This window comes from Euprymna scolopes, chromosome 5 (genome assembly GCF_053919585.1).
Source record: "Euprymna scolopes isolate OS-2025 chromosome 5, ASM5391958v1, whole genome shotgun sequence".
Lineage (NCBI taxonomy): Eukaryota > Metazoa > Mollusca > Cephalopoda > Sepiida > Sepiolidae > Euprymna > Euprymna scolopes.
The window spans coordinates 143,020,954-143,044,157 of NC_136486.1; the positions used below are offsets into that span (position 1 = coordinate 143,020,954).

The window sequence follows — 23,204 nt, forward strand, 5'->3', positions numbered from 1 at the left end:
CTAGTGTAAGATAAATCAAAACTTGTTGATCACTTACTTTACTGACATGGGCAGCAATCGACAACACTGATTCATATAGACATTAGTTTGTACGCATTCTCACCATTTATTTTTTCCAGTGTGAGCAAAATACACCCAATGAGATATTTTGTAGCAACTGTATTACAAGTGTTAACAGCAGCAGCAGTGACAAGTCACAGCAATATTTTAAATCTGTGTTGATTTCTGAGCTGGACCCTGATTGGTGCAAGCATTTAACTTTGTCTTGGGTTTGCCCAATCGGGAGTCATCTCTCATCCGAACTAAGATGGGCACCAATGATAATAAAAGATGACAGTTAACATCTTCTTCCACTTTTTTAGCAACGAAATGGCACTGCTGCCAACTACTCATCCACATCGCTTGGACTATCACAAACTTTTCTCTAGGGATGTATCCCCCTGGGATTCAATAAAAAAAAACAAGAATTCCACATGGCAATAGTCACACACAGGTGAACTTTATGTAACACACACACACACACACATACACACACACGCACATACATACACACACACATATACCTACATATATGATGATTGTTTCTTCTTGACAAAAGCTTGTCATATCTTCAGATTGATGTAGAGCATCCACACACGTAGGTGGCTCTTCAAATCAGCTACATTCTTGCAAAATCATTCACAAAGATGACAAGGGAACTTGCCAGTATTTGTTGTTGTTTGTGGTGGGACTTCATTATGCACCTTTGAGAATCTTGTCAAAATGCCAGAGGTATAACTGCAATACTTGTGTGGTCTGGGAAGCAGCACAGACTCATACAATTGTTTGTCATACCTAATCTTTTTTTTATTTTACTTTTGTTAGTTTGAAGAGATCAAGGGCAATTAGAACGTCATCCACATATGCAAATATGAATGACAATAACCCTTATCCCTGAGTGGCTTCCGGGCCTTAATAAGTGGTGACCACCATGTAAAAAAAAAAAAATGACAGACCTCTAAAAACTTTGTCGATTAGCCTTTGAAGCCGAAACTATACTACTACTTCTATTAATTCTACTGTTGCACTCTCTGGTAATGCTCAATTTAGTTTACTGCACTAATTCACACTAATGTATTATTTCTCAATGCTCAACCCAGGAGAAGATAGTGTAGTATCTGTTCTGTTGTCATGATGCCATCCTCCCAGAAATTATCTCCTCCCTTCGGAATGGAAGTAGTATATGTTCGTTCGTCATGATACCTTCTTCTCAGGCATTACTTTCTCTTTCTTTTTTTAGAGGAGAGGGGAGTAGTATCTTTTCTATGGTAATAAAACCATTCTTCCAGGCATTACTACCTTCTTAGGGTTTGGGAGTGTGTGTGTGTATGTGTAGTGTAATATATATTTGTTTCTCATGATACCATGCTACAAACAAATTAGCAAAAATATGAAACCAGATTGAGAAAATATTTGCTAATTAATTTAATAATCTTTGGGATCACTCAATTTGATAAAGATAGTTCCTACAAAAAGTCGGCTCAAGATTTAAATAGTTAAAATATGATAAAATATCATTCAACTAATATGCAATTTTTTTTTTTTTTTTAGATACTTCAGTCAAAATACCTTATTCAGCTTGTTAACATATTTACCAGTTGGGAGCTGCATTATCAACATCAGTCCGATAGTGACTTTTGTTGTTGTCTGACTATGGTATTGTTTTGTTCAGTCTCAGGAGGTTCATCCTCCTCTGCTTTTCCTTCTCTTTGAGAAGGAATTCATTTATTTCTAATTGCCTGAGACACTCCTATAGGGGAATGCTGACAGTGCTTCTCAAATATTTTTTGTAGGCCAGAGCATGATAATCATAGTGCACTGGCTTTTCAAAATCACACCTGACTTTGTATCTAACCCTCTGGAGAGTAGGTAACTAAAATACTAATGGACACAGACAACACTTGATGATACTGACTCAAACACACACACATGTCATAAACGCACTCACACATCTAGTGTAAGATAAATCAAAACTTGTTGATCACTTACTTTACTGACATGGGCAGTAATCGACAACACTGATTCATATAGACATTAGTTTGTACGAATTCTCACCATTTATTTTTTCCAGTGCAAGCAAAATACACCCAATGAGATATTTTGTAGCAACTGTATTACAAGTGTTAACAGCAGCAGCAGTGACAAGTCACAGCAATATTTTAAATCTGTGTTGATTTCTGAGCTGGACCCTGATTGGTGCAAGGATTTAACTTTGTCTTGGGTTTGCCCAATCGGGGGTCATCTCTCATCCGAACTAAGATGGGCACCAATGATAATAAAAGATGACAGTTAACATCTTCTTCCTCTTTTTTAGTTACGAAATGGCACTGCTGCCAACTACTCATCCACATCACTTGGACTGTCACAAACTTTTCTCTAGGGATGTATCCCCCTGGGAGTCAATAAAAAAAAGCAAGAATTCCACATGGCAATAGTCACACACAGGTGAACTTTATGTAACACACACACACACACACACACACACACACACACACACACACACACACATACACACACACATATACCTACATATATGATGATTGCTTCTTCTTGACAAAAGCTTGTCATATCTTCAGATTGATGTAGAGCATCCACACACATATAGGTGGCTCTTCAAATCAGCTACACTCTTGCAAAATCATTCACAAAGATGACAAGGGAACTTGCCAGTATTTGTTGTTGTTTGTGGTGGGATTTCATTATGCACCTTTGAGAATCTTGTCAAAATGCCAGAGGTATAACTGCAATACTTGTGTGGTCTGGGAAGCATCACAGACTCATACAATTGTTTGTCATACCTAATCTTTTTTTTATTTTACTGTTGTTAGCTTGAAGAGATCAAGGAGCTCCTTCCTGGGGCTAACACTTGATTCTATTATAGTTTAACATTGTGTGACCTCACATGGTTTACTAAACCGGCTTTAGGTAGAAGAAATCTGCCACAAATTGTGCATTTCAGTTCTTGTTGAAATTTGCAGGAAGTGCAGATTCATCCTTTCTAATAACATGGTTCAATACTGCATGCTTAAAATGCTTAAAATGCTTTTCCTCAAATTTTTTGCATACTTCTGTGATTATTTTCCTCCATTTATTTTGATCTACCGTTTGAATTTCCTAGTCGTTTGTAACAATCTCTAGCAACTTGAGATTAGCCCTCAATACATCCTTAAACCTTTTTGTAGGTTTCTGCTGTGGTCTCTTTTCTATGGAAAGCTCATCATAAAACAGTTGTTTCTGTATCCTATCATCTCTCATCCTCAGTAAATATCCATTTGATTTAGAACGATTCTCATTTCTATGCTACATTCTATTGGATAGGGCCTCCAACTGATGTTCAATATTCTACGGATGCACTTTTGATGAAGATGCTTTCGATGTGTTGTCCAAGTTTCTGATGCATACAGTAGACGTCAGAACACATGCCTCATATGCACTGATCTTTGTCTTCACACAGATTCCTCTATTCGACCATGCACATTTTTCAAGCTTACCAAAAGCAGCACTAGCCTGGGCTATCCTGTGAAAGCTTCCATCTCTACTCAGCATACTCCCAAGATATTTAAAGGTATCAGTGACATTCAATCTCCTCCCATCAACCAGAATAGTTGGTTCCATATATAGCATACCAGAACATGACAATGGTTTTCTTCATACTAATGGTCAGACCGAAAGCTCTGCAAGCATCAGAAAATTTGTTCATTACTAACTGCATGTCCTCTTCTGCATGTGCAACAAGAACTGCATAGTATGCATATGACAACCCACGAATGATTGTGTGGAAGGTTTTTGAATTCACACTCAAACGTTGAAGATTGAGCAGTCCACCAGAAGATCGAAAATGCAATGAACCTCCAACATCATCGTCTCTAAAAGCATAAACAAGCATTGTGGCAAATTAAATTGAAAAAAGTGTGGGTGCCAATATGCCACCTTGCTAGACTCCATTGTCTTTTGATATTGGTTCAGGTAATATACCATTAATGTTCACTCAGACCTTTATGTTCTGATGTATGTGCTACAAAAAAAATTCTTCCTTTCTTTTTCTCTCTTACTTTCCCTCTCTACTCTGCTCTAATCAAGTCAGTCAACCTGTCCCACAAATCCCAAAACGTAACCACAAAAAGTTTCCAGAAAAAAGAACACAAATAAACCCAGAACTCCATCTTCCAACATAGACCCCCATGTCTCCTTCTCCAACATCAGAGGTCTACGTTCCAACCTTCCATTCGGTTGTATCAGTTAAGATGAAAATGACATGTAATAAGTCCTCAGATGTACCTTTCCATCGTACAGTATATCGATACCCTATGGCTGACTGAGATAGCTTCTGTATATTTATATCTGATCTACCTCTGTGCTCCATGTTTAAAAAGGATGTGTCCTCTATAGAATCAAACCTGATGGAATGGTTAATTGTAGGTATAGACAGTTTCATACCTCCAAAAAATTCCAGCAAAAACCTAACAGCCAGCCGTCGTTGTCGTCCTCCTTGTATTTTGATATATTATCGTGGTCCTTATCACCTTTATCGTCTAATTTCCCCTCACTGTCGTTTTTAGCTTTTTCTTTCAATTTATTCCCACTAATATCACCGTCTCTGTAGTTTATTTTATTTATTCCGTCATCGCTATTGCTTAATTTAGTCAGACTACTGCCATTCTTCATTTCGGTAACTATCCCTGGATAAACTTCCATATCCTTTCTTTTGCATAGACTTTGTTTTTTCTAAGACTTCTCCTGCATGTTTGTAGAGACATCATCCCCATTGATCCATTTGGGCAGAATAAAACAAAGGAGACATTACTTTTGGAATATGTCCACAAGTATGGACGGAGACAAAAACATTAGAGATACTACACACACACACACACACACACACACACACACACACACACACATAGCTACATACATATACCTACATACACACATATACCTACATACACACACATACATACATGCACATACTTACATACACACATGAATACGGTTTGACATTAAGAGATGCATATGCATAGATATGTTTTCATCCATACTCATAGACTTATTCATTTTTAAAGGGCATTCTAAATGTAATGCCTCCTATGCTTTATTACACCCAAATTAATTAACAGGATTGCAAATTGTATTGTTATGATGACTGAACTTATACATTCATGACCTGAAAGCTTCATCTCTTTGTTGCAGATATTGATGTTGTGAGACTCAATGAAAGCAACCCCTGTCATGGACATGTGTCAGAAGCAGAGATGTGTCTGAGAAAAGTGCACTGGAATTGATGGTAACTATGTAGAAAAATAAATTCAGGAGCACAAAGCGTTGCTTATTTTAATAGTACCACTCCTGTCCTTGTAGCTGTCCAACTTTTTGAGTTAAAAAATAGGAGGCTTTACTTTTGGAACAACCTTCGTATGACAAAGTGCGCTCTGGACACCCATGCACAGCCATTGTTCATCACTGGCAAAAGTGCATTGAGAATGGTGGTAACTATGTAGAAAAAATAACCTCTGTAGCACAAAACATTATCCATTTTACTAGTATCACTCCTGTCTTCATAGCTCTTCAACGTTTTGAGTTTTTAAAAAAGTATGGAGCTTTACTTTTGGAACGTCCTTTGTATCTGGCTTTTATGTGTACAAATAGATTATTGTCTCAGGAGTAAGATAATTTCTTGAGAGATAGAATGATCCAACCATTTTCCCAGTAACTTTAGCAATAGATTTTATGTTAGTTTCATTTTATGTCTGGAAGCTTAACAATGCAAAGGGCTTCCTCAAAGAGAGAGGCATTCTTTTTAGTTGGGATAAAGTGAAGATCCAAACGTTAGAGATGAAATGGGATATTTGTTTATAGATGTATTAAAAGTAATCTGACTCATTTTCCCCTTTGTAATACTTGTTCCAAGATGGAAGAAAGAGAATCAGAAAGATCTTGATTACGATTGCTCTTTGAACTGCTTTATGGTTTGTCATCTGCATAGATGTCAATAAATGATCTGAGAATGTGATTTGGAAGATCATTAATGAGGACCAGGAAGAGGGTTAATAGTAGGTGTCTATCAATGACTACTCTTGTAGACCTACTACCAGAGAGACTGGACATTGCCCGGGATTGAATGATGATCAACAAATTTTTCAAACTCCCATATTTTTATTATCATTGAAATCGATGAACTCACCCACTTTTCAATCAAATCGATTGATTGCCTTCTCTAGTTGGGGACCCATCACAGGGAGGAAGATTCACATGCCTACTCGCAGTAACTTAGTCCACAATACATTGTAGTCTACATTGCACTGTAGAGAACCTACTGTTGATTTTATAAAATTATTTTTTATATATAATGGCTTGAATTAAAGTTTAAAGTGCAAAAATCAAGTATCATGCTTCAGTTGTGCTCTAAATAGAAACATTTATTTTGAATGTGCTCTTGTCATATCAAAGAATCTACTGTTGATTTTATGTTGGGCTTTTCGGCTGGTGTTGTAATAAAACTTCTCAAAGGCACTTGCGATGTAAGGTGTTAACTTTGGTCGAAGTTGCCTGTTCCTTTTTTCATCGGATTAATTTGACTATTGATTATCAATACTTATCAAAAAAATCATAAAATTATCAATACTTATCAAAAAAATCATAAAAATCAGCACAGGTGTTTTCGAGTCTATAGGAAATTAACTCTCTCACACACACACACAGACAAAAGTTCCTTTTATATAATAGTAGAGACAGAGATAGTGATTAGAGAGAAAGAATTTAAAAAGTATTGTGATGATAATTCAAACAGAAGAGACTGAGAATTAAACCCTCAACAGCTTAATAACAAAATCAAGATTAAATGGAGGCAGATTGAAATTCAATAATTGAATCATCTGCTGTTGTAAATCAAATTGGAATGTACTGATATCTGCTTTATATTGATGCCACAATTGATCCGCTGAATAGAGGATCAATTGCATTTATATTTGCTCAGTTATTGACAGAAAAATTCCAGCAGTTCTAGCTTCAGTATTTTCACCTCTCTCTGAAAGTCATATCAGTGCATGCACACAAACCACAACCCTTTTGTCTACTTAAATTCTTCGAATATTTCATGATTTTCTCTTCATGAAAATCTTTTATGAGTGAAATATGTTATGCTATAAAGACATTAGCAATTTTCATTCTAATTCCATTGAAATGTATTTCACTATAGGAACACCTACACGTTAAGTCTCCAGCAACAGCTGTTTGAGGAAGGCTTTGATTTAAATGATGTAAATTTAATCAATCTGTACAAAAAATGTGTCAGTGGAGAAGAACCCCTCACGTGTTAAATGACGTAAAAATTGTCTATAAAAAATGAATCAACATGACATAGGTTTTGTTGAGAGAAAAATCAAATGTATTCAAAGCATAAAACAACTAAGGTACATTGATACACTGGAAATAAGTTGTACAAATAATTGTCTGTGAAAAAGAAAGAAAGTAGAATTGACAATGACAGAATCTTCTGACATGGATGTTATGTATATCTTTTCAGTTCTTATAATTTGTATAAATAAAACTACAACTCTTCAGCTATTTGGGCTTCAACATCAATCCTAACTCCATTCATGACTCCGCATTCCTAACAAAACCGGATGTTTCGTCTTTGTTATCTTTCTTTTCACATCGTTAACCTGCCCACGCAAATAGAAATCAAATGGTGCAGAATCTCTCAGATCTGCCTTATGAAAGCTGACTCAAGAAGTTTAACCTTTTCTTCCTTGAGTGCCAACAATTACGTGGTGATCTCATTTTGGCCTACAATCTCTCTACTGGTTATTATATATACTGTGTATCAAATTATTAACGAGTTTACATTTTGTTGTGAAGGAACATAACTGGCTATACACCGGTTACAAACTGTATATATATATTGGACTGTTGGGCAGACAGCGGCAGACAAGCAGTCGCAGTAAGACGGATAGTCTTACGTGTTGATTATCAGACTTTCTTCCCCATACTTGTTACTATGTACTTCTATTTACCTTAGGCGAGCAGCCTTACGTTTCTGTATTATAAATAAACCCCATTACACATACCACTCGGTGTAACTCACGTTTGTCTTTATTTCCTAAGTATTTAGGAATATAACAATGGCGACGAAAGGATGTTCTTTCTCTTAACAGAGATAAATTACCGTACCAAGGACTGTGTACAATGCAAGGATTTTTTGTTTTACGAAAAAAACAAACTACACAAGGATTTTTGACCACGTGCGTCAATGAATTTAAAAAATTTTCCTACCTAAAGTAGCGAAAAGTACGGATTTTTCTTCGTAAAGAACTCACAAGAAATTATAGAAACATGTTCAAGGTAAAGTGGAATTTATATTTATTTTGACAAGTAAAAAAAAAAAAAAAAAAAAAAAAAAAATGGTCGCAAGTTGAATTCGAAACTACACTAAAGGATTACGAGTTTCGAAAGAAAAAATATAAATACAACGACTATTGTACCATTTTATGCCACGTGGGAACGGCAGCCATATATTTTTTTTTTTTTTGGAAAATTAATTGTTTGTTATTGCCTTTATATAAATAATTGGAACTATTTGTCGTGGGAAGTAAGAAATATTTTGTGTATGAACTTACGTTGTTGAAAAAAAAAAAAAAAAAAAAAAAAAGAATTATTTTACAAAGCCTGTTGAATTACTATGGATGAACTTTGTTGAAACGTGTTGTGTCTGCATATTGCTACTAATTTACGATATACGTAAATTTACGATTTTTCTTTGGAATTATTGTGTAGAATTCGAAAAGACATTTTTGTACTAGAAGCTAACATGGAACAATTAGCAGAGTTAACTAAGGCTCTAGCCCTTAGCATCCAGGAACAGACAAAAATGACTCAACAATTTTTAGCGCAACAACAACAACAACAACAAATTCAACAACAACAGCTACAGCAACAGCTGCAACAACAACAAGAAAGAACACAAAAAACTTTAGAGGCACAACAAGAACAAACAAACATACTACAACGACAAATGTCGACACAGCAAAAGAATTTAGAAAAGCTAATTCTAACGTCGACCGGGAAGAAGACTAATTTTTCTGCCGAGGGTATTTCAAATTCACTAACGGAATTTCGTTACTCCCCGGATACTGGTGTTACTTTCCCTGCATACTACAGAAGATACGAAACAATTTTTACGAAAAGATGTTTAGACTGGACCGATGAGGAAAAAGTTACCCTGCTACTACAAAAACTGGGTACTGATGAAAACACCAAGTATGCAAATCTAATTCTACCAAAAAAACCGGAGGAGGTTTCGTTCGAGGAAACAATTAGTACCTTGTCGAAAATATTTGATAAAAGGGATAGCCTATTTCACTCTAGATACAAATGTTTGAACATTCAGAAGGCAGAAGCTGAAGACTATCTAGAATATGCTTGCACTGTGAACTGTTTATGCGAATCATTTAAATTGAATGAAATTTCCGCAGACCAATTTAAATGTTTAATCTTTGTACAAGGTCTCACAGCACCAAGGGACAAAGATATACGTTCACGGATCCTAACAATTATGGAGGCGGATCCTAACATAACATTGCAAAAAGTCACTGAAGAGTGTCAACGTCTGATTAACATAAAGAAAGACAACACTCGCATTGAAGAGAAAAATATTTTTAAGGTGCAGCAAGTAAAAAGGCAAGGGACCACAAGAAAGTCCAGGTTCCAAGAACACAGGATCCTTAAAGGATACAAAGACCCAAAGCTAAAGTGTAAATGTTGTGGTAGTTTAAGACACAACAATAAGACCTGCTGGTTTAGGAACAAAATATGTTATGAATGTGGTCTCAGAGGTCACAAGGGAACATACTGTGCCCAGAAGAAAAGACAAGGGACCGATAATGTAAATACGCTTCGCATGAATAAAGAAAAAAGCTGCGAAAGACGGAAATATGTTGATGTTCGGATAAATGGACATCTGGTTACATTGCTTCTGGATAGCGGTGCAGATATTAGTATTATAAATGAAGATATATGGAAAAGGATAGGTCGACCTGAATTAACGAAAACCAGAAAGACGGCGAGAAGTGTGTGCGGCAAAAGATTAGAGTTCAAGGGAGAATTAAAATGCAAAGTGACATTCGCTAACCAGACTCATAAATCCAAAGTGTACGTCGTACCAGGAAAGAATACATGCCTGTTTGGGGTAGATTGGATTGTCCTGTTTAATTTATGGGAGAAAACCATAAATTCGTTTTGTAACGTTTTAACTGCAGAAAAAGCAAACCAAAGGGAAGACTTCCTGAAGGATTTGAAAACTGAATTTCCCAATGTTTTTGCCGAAGGACTAGGACTCTGTATTAAGACAGAGGCAAAATTTGAATTAAAGAAAAATGCCACTCCAGTATTCAAACCTAAAAGAAATGTGCCTTTTTCAGCGATGGACGCAATCGAAAAAGAGTTGGATAGACTTCAACAACTGGAAGTCATTGAAAAAGTTAACCACACAGATTGGGCAAGTCCAACCGTGTATGTAAAGAAAAAAAATAACAGAATAAGGGTCTGTGGAGATTTTTCAACGGGTTTAAATGACTGTCTATTGGACCATAATTATCCCCTTCCGTCCGCAGAAGATCTGTTCTCTAAGCTTAACGGAGGAAAAATTTTTTCTAAGATAGACCTCTCAGATGCTTACTTGCAAATTAAGATCAGCGATGAATGCTCCAAATACTTAGGCATAAATACTCATAAGGGCATTTTTAAGCTAAAGAGGCTTCCTTTTGGATTAAAGGTTGCTCCTGCTATTTTCCAGCAAATTATGGACACGATGCTGGCAGGGTTGGAATTTTCAATGGCCTACCTTGACGATATCCTAATTAAAAGTGAAAATTTGCAAGATCATAAGAAGCATGTAAAAGAAGTATTCAAAAGAATACAGGAATTTGGTTTTAAATTGAGCCCAGAAAAATGCGATTTTTTTATGAAAAAAATTAAATATCTAGGTCAAATAATCGACAAAGAGGGTCGAAGACCGGATCCACAAAGGACTGAAGCAATTGAAAAGATGCCTGCTCCAGATTCAGTGACAAAATTAAAATCGTTTTTGGGATTAGTTCAATACTATGCAATTTACATCCCTAACATACATAATTTAAGAGCTCCTCTTAACGAGTTACTGAAAAAGGGTGTTAAATGGAACTGGAATAAGGAATGTGAATCTGCTTTCCAAAATATCAAAAGATGTCTACTGTCAGACTTAGCATTGGCACATTTCAATCCAGAAAAGGAACTAATACTAGCAACGGACGCCAGTGATTACGGTGTTGGCGCTGTATTACTTCACAAGTATGAGGATGGTAGGACAAAAGCTATCGCCCATGCTTCAAGAACGTTGGTTGCAGCGGAGAAAAATTACAGCCAAATTGAAAAAGAGGCGCTGTCGATAATATTTGGAATTACAAAGTACAATCGATTTCTCCATGGACGATCTTTTATTTTGCAAACCGACCATAAACCCCTACTTACCATATTTGGATCAAAGAAAGGCATTCCCACACATACTGCGAATCGATTACAGCGATGGGCTGTAACCCTCTTAAACTATCAGTTTAAGATGGAACATGTATCCTCAAAAAAGTTAGGACACGCAGATGCATTATCACGGTTGATCCCTAAAAGAAGCGAAAGTTTCGAAGAAACGGTAATTGCTGCGCTTAAAGACGAAAGTGAATGTACAAGTTCAATGTGTAATATGATACGTGAACTTCCGGTAACTTTCGAAAAAATAAAAAAAGAGGCAGTAAATGACATTTTCATTAAGAAAATGAAAAATCAATTGGGATGGATAAAAAAAAATAAAAAGGTAGATCAAACAACGCCTTTTTCCATTTGTGAAGATGTGCTCATGTATGGTGAGAGGATCGTAATTCCACTAACGTTACAGAGGAAAATTCTGAAGGAATTTCATACAGGTCATCCGGGCATTTCGAGAATGAAATCCCTTATGAGAGGATATGTGTACTGGCCTGGTATGGACAAGGAAGTTGAAAAATGTGTCAAGACATGCAGAGGATGTCAATTAGCAGCTCGAGATCCTCCAGTAAAAACGACGCCATGGCCAAAGACGGACCTACCCTGGTCACGTCTGCATATTGATTATGCGGGACCTATAAATGGTTATTTTTACTTGATTATTGTAGATTCTTTTTCAAAATGGCCAGAAATATTTAAGTTTAGACATCCAACAGCAAAAAACACTGTGAGTGCGCTTAATGAAATTTTTAGCCGTTTTGGAGTGCCAAAAACCTTAGTGAGCGATAATGGAACAGCATTTACTGCTCATGAATTCAAAGAATTCTGTGACTCACTAAATATTCTACATATGACAACACCTGTGTACCATCCACGATCGAATGGGTTGGCCGAAAAATTTGTAGATACGTTTAAAAGGGCACTTAAGAAAAATCTTACTACGGACACAGACGAACAATGTATTCAAACATTTTTAGCAATTTACAGGGTGACACCAAATCCTAATAATAATGTCAATTCTTCCCCGGCTGAGCTAATGTTTGCAAGAAAGATAAGATCTGTCTTCGATAGGCTGCTACCAGAGAAAAAGAAAGTTTTCAAAAAAGAAAACCTTAATACCAAGTGCTTCTCCCCAGGTGAAAATGTATATTTCAAAAATTTTCAAAATGGACGAAATCAGTGGGTTGAAGGTATTATCAAAAAAAGGATTGGGAGCATGGTCTATACCATCCAAGGATTAAGTTTTGTCTGCAAAAGACACAGAAATCAAATACGTCCCAGACTATCTCCAAATGTGGAAGAGACACCAATGGAAACATTGTGCGATATTTTTGATATACCAAAACCAGCGTGTGTACCGCAAACAATGAATATTTCGCCTGAACCGACCATACGGGCTGGACAGAAACCTTTACCCCGGGTAACGCTGACCAGAAGGAAAAGCGCAAGAAAGAGAAAAGTTACCAGGAGATTAAGCCCTGACCCTAAAAGGAAGAGGTATTTAAGCTAAAATCAGGAAGATTTCAGCTTCAGGGGGAGGTGTTGTGAAGGAACATAACTGGCTATACACCGGTTACAAACTGTATATATATATTGGACTGTTGGGCAGACAGCGGCAGACAAGCAGTCGCAGTAAGACGGATAGTCTTACGTGTTGATTATCAGACTTTCTTCCCCATACTTGTTACTATGTACTTCTATTTACCTTAGGCGAGCAGCCTTACGTTTCTGTATTATAAATAAACCCCATTACACATACCACTCGGTGTAACTCACGTTTGTCTTTATTTCCTAAGTATTTAGGAATATAACACATTTTTTTTTAAATAGTTAAGAAACAAGTGAATAAAAATCCATGAAACTTTGAGAAAGCGCTTACAATACTATTCAGCTACTCCAGTCAGAAAATAAAAGTATTTAAATCAGTATTAGTGAAACTATGGCAAAAGATAGGAATATCTGTTGATTTCAGTGTGTCAAGTTATTAACGAGGTTGAGAAAAAAATGCAATATACCCATAACTTTTTATTGAAATAATTTTCAAACATTAAATGAACTAGAAAAAATGCGTAGAACACAATAACTACATAGCAATTTCTATGTTGACATAATTAGTAGGGGATATGCAATCTTTTTTTATGAATGACTTTTAAACGACGGTCCACAGAATTAGTCAAATTTGTGATTTCGTCAACAGTTATTCCTCGCGATACCTCTTGGAAACCATCCCACAACACATCTTTGCTCTTAACTTGGCATCCACTTGCATAGAGACGTCGCTTCATGATACTCCAAAGGTTCTCAATTGGGTTCAAATCTGGTGAATTCACAGGCCACTACATCTTCCGTAACCCAGAGAACCCAGTTGGTTCAAATACTGTTTGCTTTTGTTTGCTGCATGCGAGGGAGCATTATCCTGCATAAAAATGATGGTTCTGCGGAATGTCAACCTTTGCTTCTTCAGCCATAGTTCAAAGTGCTCCTTCTTTTTATGCCTTCTGGGACTCCCTATAGACCAACTAAAGTACCTCTGATAATCCCAGGCCAAATCATTATCCCACCACCACCTTGTTCGCACCTTAAACGCTGATGACGATGTCGTCCATCTAGGACCCATCCCTTGCTCCAGCCACCTGGGCCATCAAGATTGACATGCACTTCATCTGTGAAAAAAACCTTGGAAAACTCTGTTTTGATGTTGTCCTCGGCCCATTTCAATTGGTTTTGTATTTAATGTTGCTTTAATGGAGGCTTTGTCACAAGCTTAACAAACTTTGCTATTTCTTTCAGAAGGCGATATCGAGTATTTTTTTGCAAGATTCTTCAATCCAGCATGGTTAAAGACTTCTAGAATTGTCAGCCCAGGGTTCTTAACAACTTCACGTTTAATTTAGAGTAGAGAACGGCGTGAAACAACTCTAGATTTACCTTTATCAACTCTCTTACGTACCTTTATAGGGTCCTTGACAAAGTTCTTCACAGTTTGATGGTACCTTCCTATCATTTTCGATATTTCGATGGTAGTTTTACCTTTGTCTAGCTGTTCTGTAATTGTACTCTTTTAGAACCCATTTTATTGACGAAGAAAACTGCCTTGTTAATAATTTGACAGTGTTATTTTGTCCCGATTACTGTAAAAATACATCTTAAATGTGCCTATGTTTTCTCAAACGTAAAACACACTTGTGAGGGGGTGATCTAGAGATTTTAGTCTTACAGTGGAGCATGTTTCTTAAATCAAAATCAAATAAAAAAGATAATATAAGCAATCAGTTATAACATCAGAAAATTTTTCCGATTCCGATTCTGATACCCCTAAAAGCTCCGATTTTTCTGATTCCAGATTCTGATTAATCATCCAAACACTAGTATTAAGTCACACCCTCCTAAAAGAACAACAATTTTCATCTGATCCTACCTAAGCCTGTAATGGAACAGTACAAAATTTGCCATTTTCTGACAGTCACAAATATTCACATATAATGGCTTCCAGCATTCATTTTTAACATTAAACGAAAACATTTGACTTCAAAACTTGACTGAAAACCATATAAACACAGTCAACTAACACCATAGATATTTTTTTAATACAGTTAATTCCAGTCATTTGTTTCTTTTGAGGATTCACCAAATCTAACATATCCATTCAAAAATAGATTAAGCAAGTTTTGACCCAGCCAATGGGGGTTGGGATCAGAAAGCTTCCACTTTTGACTGAATGCGCAGTTGTCAAACCCAGAAGCCAAAAACACCAACAGTTTCAACAGTAGCAATAGCAATCAAAATGAAAGCACCTCATCTTACTTAATACTATCAAACTTTCACACTCTGCTTCCTGCTCCATCCACCTTATTCCAGCTTGTATCTCTAGTTCCTATTCCTGGTCTGACTCTGGTTTCTGTTTCAGCTCCTTCAGTGGCTCTCTCATCCAGCTCCTTCTTGCAGTTTCTGCTCCATCTCTTTTGTGCAGCTCCTGCACCAGCTCCTTCCAATGGCTCCAGCTTTTTCTTAAAGCACCTGCATTAGCTCCTGTCGGCAGTGTTTGCTCCAGAACATTCCAGCAGCTCCTTCAGGCAGCTTCTGCTTCATTTGCTTTCAGTAGTGCCTGTTCTAGCTCAGTTAAGTGGTTCTTGCTTCAGCTCATTCATGCAACTATTGCTCCAGCTTTATGTTCCAGCAGCTCCTATTTTTGTCAATCCAGCTCTTAGCCATGCTCACATGGAAAGGACCTACTCCTTCTCTGACTCTGACAGCTGTTCCTGTTCTGACTTTAGCGGTTTCTGCTCCAGGTCCTTTCAGTGGTTCTTTCCTCCAGTTCTTTCCTGCAACTCTTGCACCAACTCCTTCCAGTGGCCCCAGCTGGTTCCTACAGTATCTGCATCAGCTCCCTCCAGCAGTGTCTACTCCAACACTTTCCAATTGCTCCTTCAAGCAGCTCCTGCTTCATTTCCTTCTAGTAGTGCCTGCTCTAGCTCAGTTAAGTGCTTCAGCTTATTCGTACAACCACTGCTACAGCTGCTCCTGTTCCTAATAATCCAGCTCTTGGCCATGCTCACATGGAAAGGACATACTTGAGGCATTTTCATACACCTCCAGAATGACTACTGCAATCTCCGTGTGAAGTCATCTCATGCTGTCCAGGATCCAGTTTCACCATTCCTGTCAATCCAGTTCTTTCCTGCTGCCCACGTCCTGGAAACATTCCTTCCTGCTGTCCAAATTCCAGTTCCCTATCTTTCAACCTTCCTACATATGAGGACATCATCTAATGATTTCCGCCAATTCTTCTACACTGTTTCCACTTGTATTTATAGTGCAATAATCACAACTTCTATTTTTTTTACAATTGTTCATCTGAGTTTTTTTTTTCTTCTTTGTCATTGCTGTTACCTTTTTGCTTGTGTCTACTTTCTTAGTTGTAGGACTGATCACCCTGATGACTGGAGTAGTAGCGGTGCTCAGCATTGCACTGATGCTGCCCAAGTGTTGCACTGACATCGCCCAAGCGTTGGTCAAAACTCAGACCAGACCATGAAATTAACTTAGTGTTACTAAAAACAGTATTTTAGCAACAAAAATAATTGGTTTACAAACAGTAGCTAATAGCGATTTGATTTCTTGGCCTTTTGGCTAAGATCAAAGTGTAGTATAAGGTATTTATTTTCAATAAAAATTTTTAATGATTTGGTTAATTTTAAGTAGGACGTCCCCTATAGTAAATGTGGTATTATGGTGATTTATGATTCTTGTTAACAGTAGGATAGACATTTTCTAGTCATGGTGACAAAGGATGATCAATGACATCCATTTTCCCTTGCTTTTGAATGGCCTTTTGTCTAATTTGCTGAAAGGTAAATTTTTTTATCTTTTGTACAAATAAATATTTCAAAGTGTAGTATCTGTCCTGCTACTAACTTGAGGCAGATTCTATTTTTGTTCCAATCCAGAGTTACCCTTTTTTGAGAAGCTGGAATGTTCCTACATCCAACACCGACCTTATGTCTATCTTTGTCCTCGTGGGATAACAAGTAAATAGGAACTTGTCGGCGAAACACGTTAAATTAGCGTTTACCTGTAGAAAAATGGAGCCCATGTCAATGTTATAGTTTCAGAAACAGGAAATGTTATTCAGTTATTTCCCTTTTCAATACTCCCCACCCTTACACGCTTAGTGATTTTTTTTTGTTAATAAAGGAATCTTTTAGAGTTGAGTGGGATGTGGGGTAATGTAAATAGATCAATTGTCATACGCAATATTTGCCTTCGCTTACGTGTAAAGGTGTTTGAAGTATTCGATTAGACATGGCCACTTCACTTTATTCAACCGGAAATGATGAAATTTTTCTAGAGTTATTCAGAGTTATTTCCCTTGAGTTACTGACATGCGCAGTTCTGATCTGTAAAACAACATGGCTGACCAACCAGACGAACTTACGAAATCCATGGACCAGATTAATCTGAATAACACGGATAAAAAGGCATGGAGGATTCTGTAACGTTTTGAATTATTACTTATTTTTGTTAGAAACAAAAAATGCTATCTTGGATTCGTCTTTCCCGTCTCTCGCAACGAATAGGAGTGAGATATGCAAAGACTTACAATAGGGTTCGTTGTTTTCTAACATCGTGTGATGTTGACTTTTATTTTAGATTTAGTCACTTTTTTTTCTCTCTTTTTTTCTTAAATTACCGGCAACTTCATTAGTTTCGTTTTACTTTATTCTAGAAATAAGCAAAGAAGTAATTAATTTTAAATTCTTTTTTTGTTGTTATTGAAAAAGAAAACATCACTGAATCAGGGAAGATGAGAGGTTTTTTTTGTACATATTCTAAGTAAATGATTTATTACATATTTTTTAATTACCTTACACGTGTGTTCTAATTCAGTGTGCCCCCTCATTTTTTTTTTTTTTGAAGGGGAGGCTGGAATTTAACAACTGACTTTTTTTTTTTTTTTTTTTTACTCTGCAGAGAGTATAAAGGCAAGTAAATTATCATACGTGTTAAACTTTCAATGTCCGACCCCTACAGGAATCGGCACGCAGGGGATTTAAGTAATTACGTAGTTAGTTCCGAGTATCGACGGAGAATCTAGAATCAGTCCTGAATAACCGAGCATTTGATTTGAAATCCGTGCAAAAAGCAGTTAACATTAAGCATGTCAATAGTTAAAGGCTAAAATATGTGGTGCTTATGCATCTATGTTACCGGGCTATTTTTGAAATAGTATTTTTTTTTTTTTTTTTTTTTTTTTTACTTCATTCAATTTTTACGATACATTTGTGTATTAAATCAAGTGAGAGTACAGAATAGTAACAGACAGCACCCTCCCCTCCTTATGTTAAGAATAAATAATCCTGTTATATTTTCAACGCGGTAACCACGATGCAGTATGCACATTGCACAAGTACCAAAATAGCTTCTCAAAAAATAGTACTTGTACAGGATTTGAACAGAAGTGTTTTTTTTACCCTAACTATAAATTAACCCTAAACCTAAGTTTTAGATTTAGTTCGACTTAGTTTTGTTCAAATTCTGTACGTGTCTATGAGCACGCACACACACACACATACACATACACACACACACACACACACACACGAAATGTTGGCTTTCAAATCGTATGCTGCTTTCGCGCTTTCCAGGACTAATTTGATTTTTTGGTGTTTAAGATAGTTTACTTTTAACTATAAATAATTTTATACTCGATGAATAATCGTTTTTTGTTTTTTGTTTTTTTTTATATATCATTCTGGACATGACAAGTAGTTATTTTTGCTTAAAAGCACAAATCTGTCGACTCTATCTTAACAAGAAGCACTTGATTTTTTTTTCATCAATAGTCGGAACAAACTTCATAAGAACTGAAATCTTTTGGATGGCCAATCTTTACAAGTTCAGGCTTTATTTACTTCACTGCTCACGAGGGCAGATTTAGACACAAGATCAGATTTTAATTGGTGAATTGGGACAAAAATAAAAATTGCCTCAATGTAAAAATCTCTCCTCCACTACACAACAGATACTTTAGTTTAATCGAGAAGGTAAATTAGAGTGAAATGGGTTGTAACGTCGTAACGACTTTGCTTCCTTTAGCCATATTTTAAGTAAAAAAAAAAAAAAAAAAAAAAAATAGCAAGTTTCATCATACACGTGTACTGTAACGCTAAAATAAAATCTAAGCCGCAAAAGTATAATGTCCATCTTTTTGAACAAGTCGAAAACGAAACCGAACCAGATACGAAAAAACGATAACTCAACAAGCTCATAATTTACTAGTTACAAGGTGTTTATTCAGATTAGCACTTACGGCGGCATTTATAATTAAAGAAAATACAAAAATATCCATCATTTACGAAGATGAAAAATTTCCCAAATCACGTAATTTGATCCAGTAGTTATTATTATTATTATTATTATTCAAGAAAAATCAAATTTTATCTGTTTCGATAAAGGTTTGAAAAGCGTTCAAAGAATCGATGGACAAGGGCAGACAACCCAAATGCACTCGGAAACTGTCAAAATAATCACTAATTACCTCCCCTTCTTGTGTTTTCTAGTAAAATATAGCCTCCTCTGTCACTTATAGGTAAAAAAAAACAAAAAAAAAAACGAGGGTTAATCTGTACGGATAGGGTCCCGACGTCCTGAGTTTGGGGAAAAGCCGTCTGACGTAAGCGGTGTCGAGGCAGAAAATTTCCATAACCCTAAAACCCTTCAGTATGGATTTGACAAGCATGAGTAAATTTTGGAGTTGTTACAATGAGAATTTTCTTACGAGAAAATAACATCTTACGAAAAGAACAAACAAAAATTATTGTTGGAGATGCCCTTCATATGAAGAAATTATTAGCAATCCCAACAAAATTAAGGGGCCCCAGAATAATTGTGGAGATAGATGAAAGTGAGTGTCATAACGAAAAGAAAATATAACTGAGGGTGCATGCGCCGCATGATACAACAGAATTTTTTTTATTTCTTATTATTTGAACTGTTGAATTAAAAAAAAAATTAGGTATACCAAAAATTGTAATTATTTGTGGAATTTATAAGGGGGTAAAAAATACAAATTATTTGAACTGTTTATTTTTTAAAATTTCTAATTATTTGGGTAAATATCCAGATACGCTACTACAGAACACCGACCATTCTAATTTGTTTTTTTTAGAGGTAATTGAGGTCGCTGACAACGAATCTGATAGTCAAACTTGGGGCAAATTTACCGTTTGCATGGTATTTACCCCTGAACCCACGAACTACTTTCCACCATTTTGCAGCTTCCGTTTATGCTACGCGCATGCACGCTGTAGCATAAACGACGGCTTCACCAAGCAAACTACGTTGGGGGGAGGGGATTTTTTTTTCCAGGACATAGAATTTTCTAATTTTCAAAAATACATTATAGCACTTTTTGGATGTGATGTCGGTGTGTTACTTACGGAAAAACATTTAACTAAACTGCAGAAGCACCTATTAAGCCACATAAGTTCTATAATTGAATCCCCCTCCCGCAAAAAAAGAATGAAAAACATAAAGATGTTTGGTGCTTATGTCTTTGTAAACCACATTAAAAACTACGCGAGACAAAAAAAAAAAAGTCCCCCAATTTGTTGTACTTTTCTTTAACTGTAAGTCATTAAAAAAAAATGTCAGTCCATAATTTTTTGATTGGTACGCCATGTGAGAAGGCAGTTTGCTAGGTGAAGCAAGCCGGCGTTCATGATGCAGCGCACACGGAAGCTGCAAAATGGTGGAAAGTTATTTGTGGGTTCGGGGGTTAATACCATGCAAACGGTAAATTTGCCCTAAGTTTGACTCTCAGATTCGTTGTCAGCGACCTCAATTACCTATAAAAAAAAAAATTAGAGTAGGTATCCCAAACCAAAATTTTATTTTTATCATATCTAAAAAAAAGTAATGTGGGCATGTAGATTTTTGTAAACCATTTACAAAAATACCAAATTTATTTTGGTAGGTCAATTAGCCATCAAGTTATGATCATTCAAAGTTTTTCGGAAAGTTGAAATTTGCTATCGTGGCCGAGAAGCCAAATTTCATAGTCTATAACTAAAAATGTAAGCTACTAACAAGTGAAAAATCCTTATAAATGTAATGTCATCTTGTAGTAGATGAAAATTAATACAAATTTAGGCAATAAATATTAGATAAAACCAACTTAAACACAGGCAAAATCCCTCTATCAACGCGAAAATAGTGAAAATACGACACGGAAATGCAACTTTAACTGTTCATATCAATTTCATTTTAATAGCTAATGTATTGATTCTTCTTAGTATGATTCAAAACACATTAGAGATCAAGATAATTCTTTCTTTTAATTATAAATTGATAAAACCACTCAATTGTGGACCATGTAAAAGCAGTCAAACAGGCAATTTTGTAAAAAGGGCAAAAAAGGTAAAAAAAATGAGTCAAAAGTATATGTTACTGAAATTGCTATAAAACTGTAACCATTGGTGGTAGAAGCTTGAAACTTTGCAACTTTACTAATTTTGGGGTGAGGAATTCAAAAAAATGGTTGCCTTGTTTCTAATAACAAAACTTTTTGCCACAGAAATACTTTTACTTTGGGAAATTTAAACTCGCCAAAAAAGCACCGATGACAATAATATTTAGAGATTTTTTATACAAAAAAAAGGCACAAATCATTTTTTTTTAACATTGAAAAACTTAACTTAAAACACAAGTAAGAAAGATATTTTAGGTCTTACTACAATTCCTTTCTTATCGATCTTCTCTCAGAATTCTTTCATAGGCTTCTGCTATGGTAGATATCTCAGGAACCCTCCAAATCCTACCATCACTTTAAACTGGCATTACCTCAAAATCCCATCTGTAGACAAATGCTGACTCTACTTGTGCAATGTCATCTGATAAAGGCCATCGAAAATAATCTTTTCTACTTTTTGTTTGCATTAAAAATTTTACTACAGCATTGGATGCAGATATAATATCAATGACTTGGCCAATGTAAAAGTTGGTGTCATAGTAGACAGCTACCTATTGTCCTTGATGTTCATAACTGAAGATATCCTGAGATGGATCTTCATCACAACTGCAGGAGTTATCTGAATGTTCAGCAGATTCACTTAGGGAAGACATTTTTTGTTCCTTTGGTGGAGGTGGAGATGAATCAATTGGATTTCTTTTCAAGTAGTCAGAGAGAGCAGCTTCCAGTTGAACTTTATTTCCACTGGTGTTGATTTTGACACCTAAAACAACCTTGAGGTATCTCAATTGGTCTTTGAGTGCTTCCAAACCACTTTCTGAAATTTTTTTTTATCTGTTTATCAGATTTCACTGGACCATCATGCTTAATAACAGAGTTAATAATTCTCTCTTTCTCAGCAGCAGCTTGACGTTCTTTTTCCTTCTTTAATCTTTCATTTTGTGCAATTTTTTCTTGGACACAAAGTTTCACAAGGGCTTCTTGTTGTGCATGTTTTTGTCGCAAATGTTTTGCATGTTTTCTGGAGATGCTCAGAATGGATTGCCTCTTTGTTGATGGTATTACTTCCAACCAAGCTGTTGTCCGATTGCGCTTAAGCATATTTGAAGATGATCGATTATGTAGTGATGCATGTCGTTTTGTTTGCATGCTAAAATCTAAATCTCCAAAGGCATGCTCACCTGACAGATTTGTTAAAGGGCAGCTCTTCAAGGCATCTCTCGTCTCCTGATCTACATCTTTTCCAAAAGCACTGCCTTCTAAAAAGTCATGCAACTGGTGCTTAGTGACAATGAGGAACTAAGTATCTTGCGCAAACATTCTAAAACAAGTTCAGGGGCTGTGAGACTAATACAGAGAGACACATTGCCTTCCTCAAAGAATTCCCCATTAAATACACCTTTACAGTCAGATTTTAATAACAACTGGGGATTGTTGATCCAGCATTCTAAACTTAGAGCCATTTTCTTGATATAGTGATGGAAGTCAACATACTGAACAGTGCTGTTAACAAGTTTCCAGAAAGGTTTGGTCAAATTAATGTTCAGCAAACCAACTGCAGCAAGTAGGGAATGTAGTCTCTCATCAGAAATGTCAGCCAAAACACTCTGTAATTTCATATTGCAAGATGTTGCAAACACATAAAAATAATTTTATGTGCTCTTTATGGTGATATATTGCCAGGGCATTTTCA

General features: G+C 36.1%; 1 protein-coding gene across 2 annotated transcripts in view; it reads left to right on the top strand.

Moving 5' to 3' along the window:
* Positions 1–17,228: 17,228 nt before the first annotated feature.
* Positions 17,229–23,204, top strand: part of LOC145276998 (threonine--tRNA ligase 1, cytoplasmic-like) — a 78,204-nt gene continuing 72,228 nt past the window's right edge. The window contains exon 1 of one of the 2 annotated variants that reach the window (XM_080128579.1): positions 17,229–17,519. In XM_080128579.1, coding sequence (XP_079984705.1) covers positions 17,451–17,519 — 69 coding nt within the window. In that variant the 5' untranslated portion in view covers positions 17,229–17,450. Of the gene's footprint in view, positions 17,648–23,204 lie in introns of both variants that reach the window. The other variant, XM_080128578.1, reaches the window with a different exon arrangement.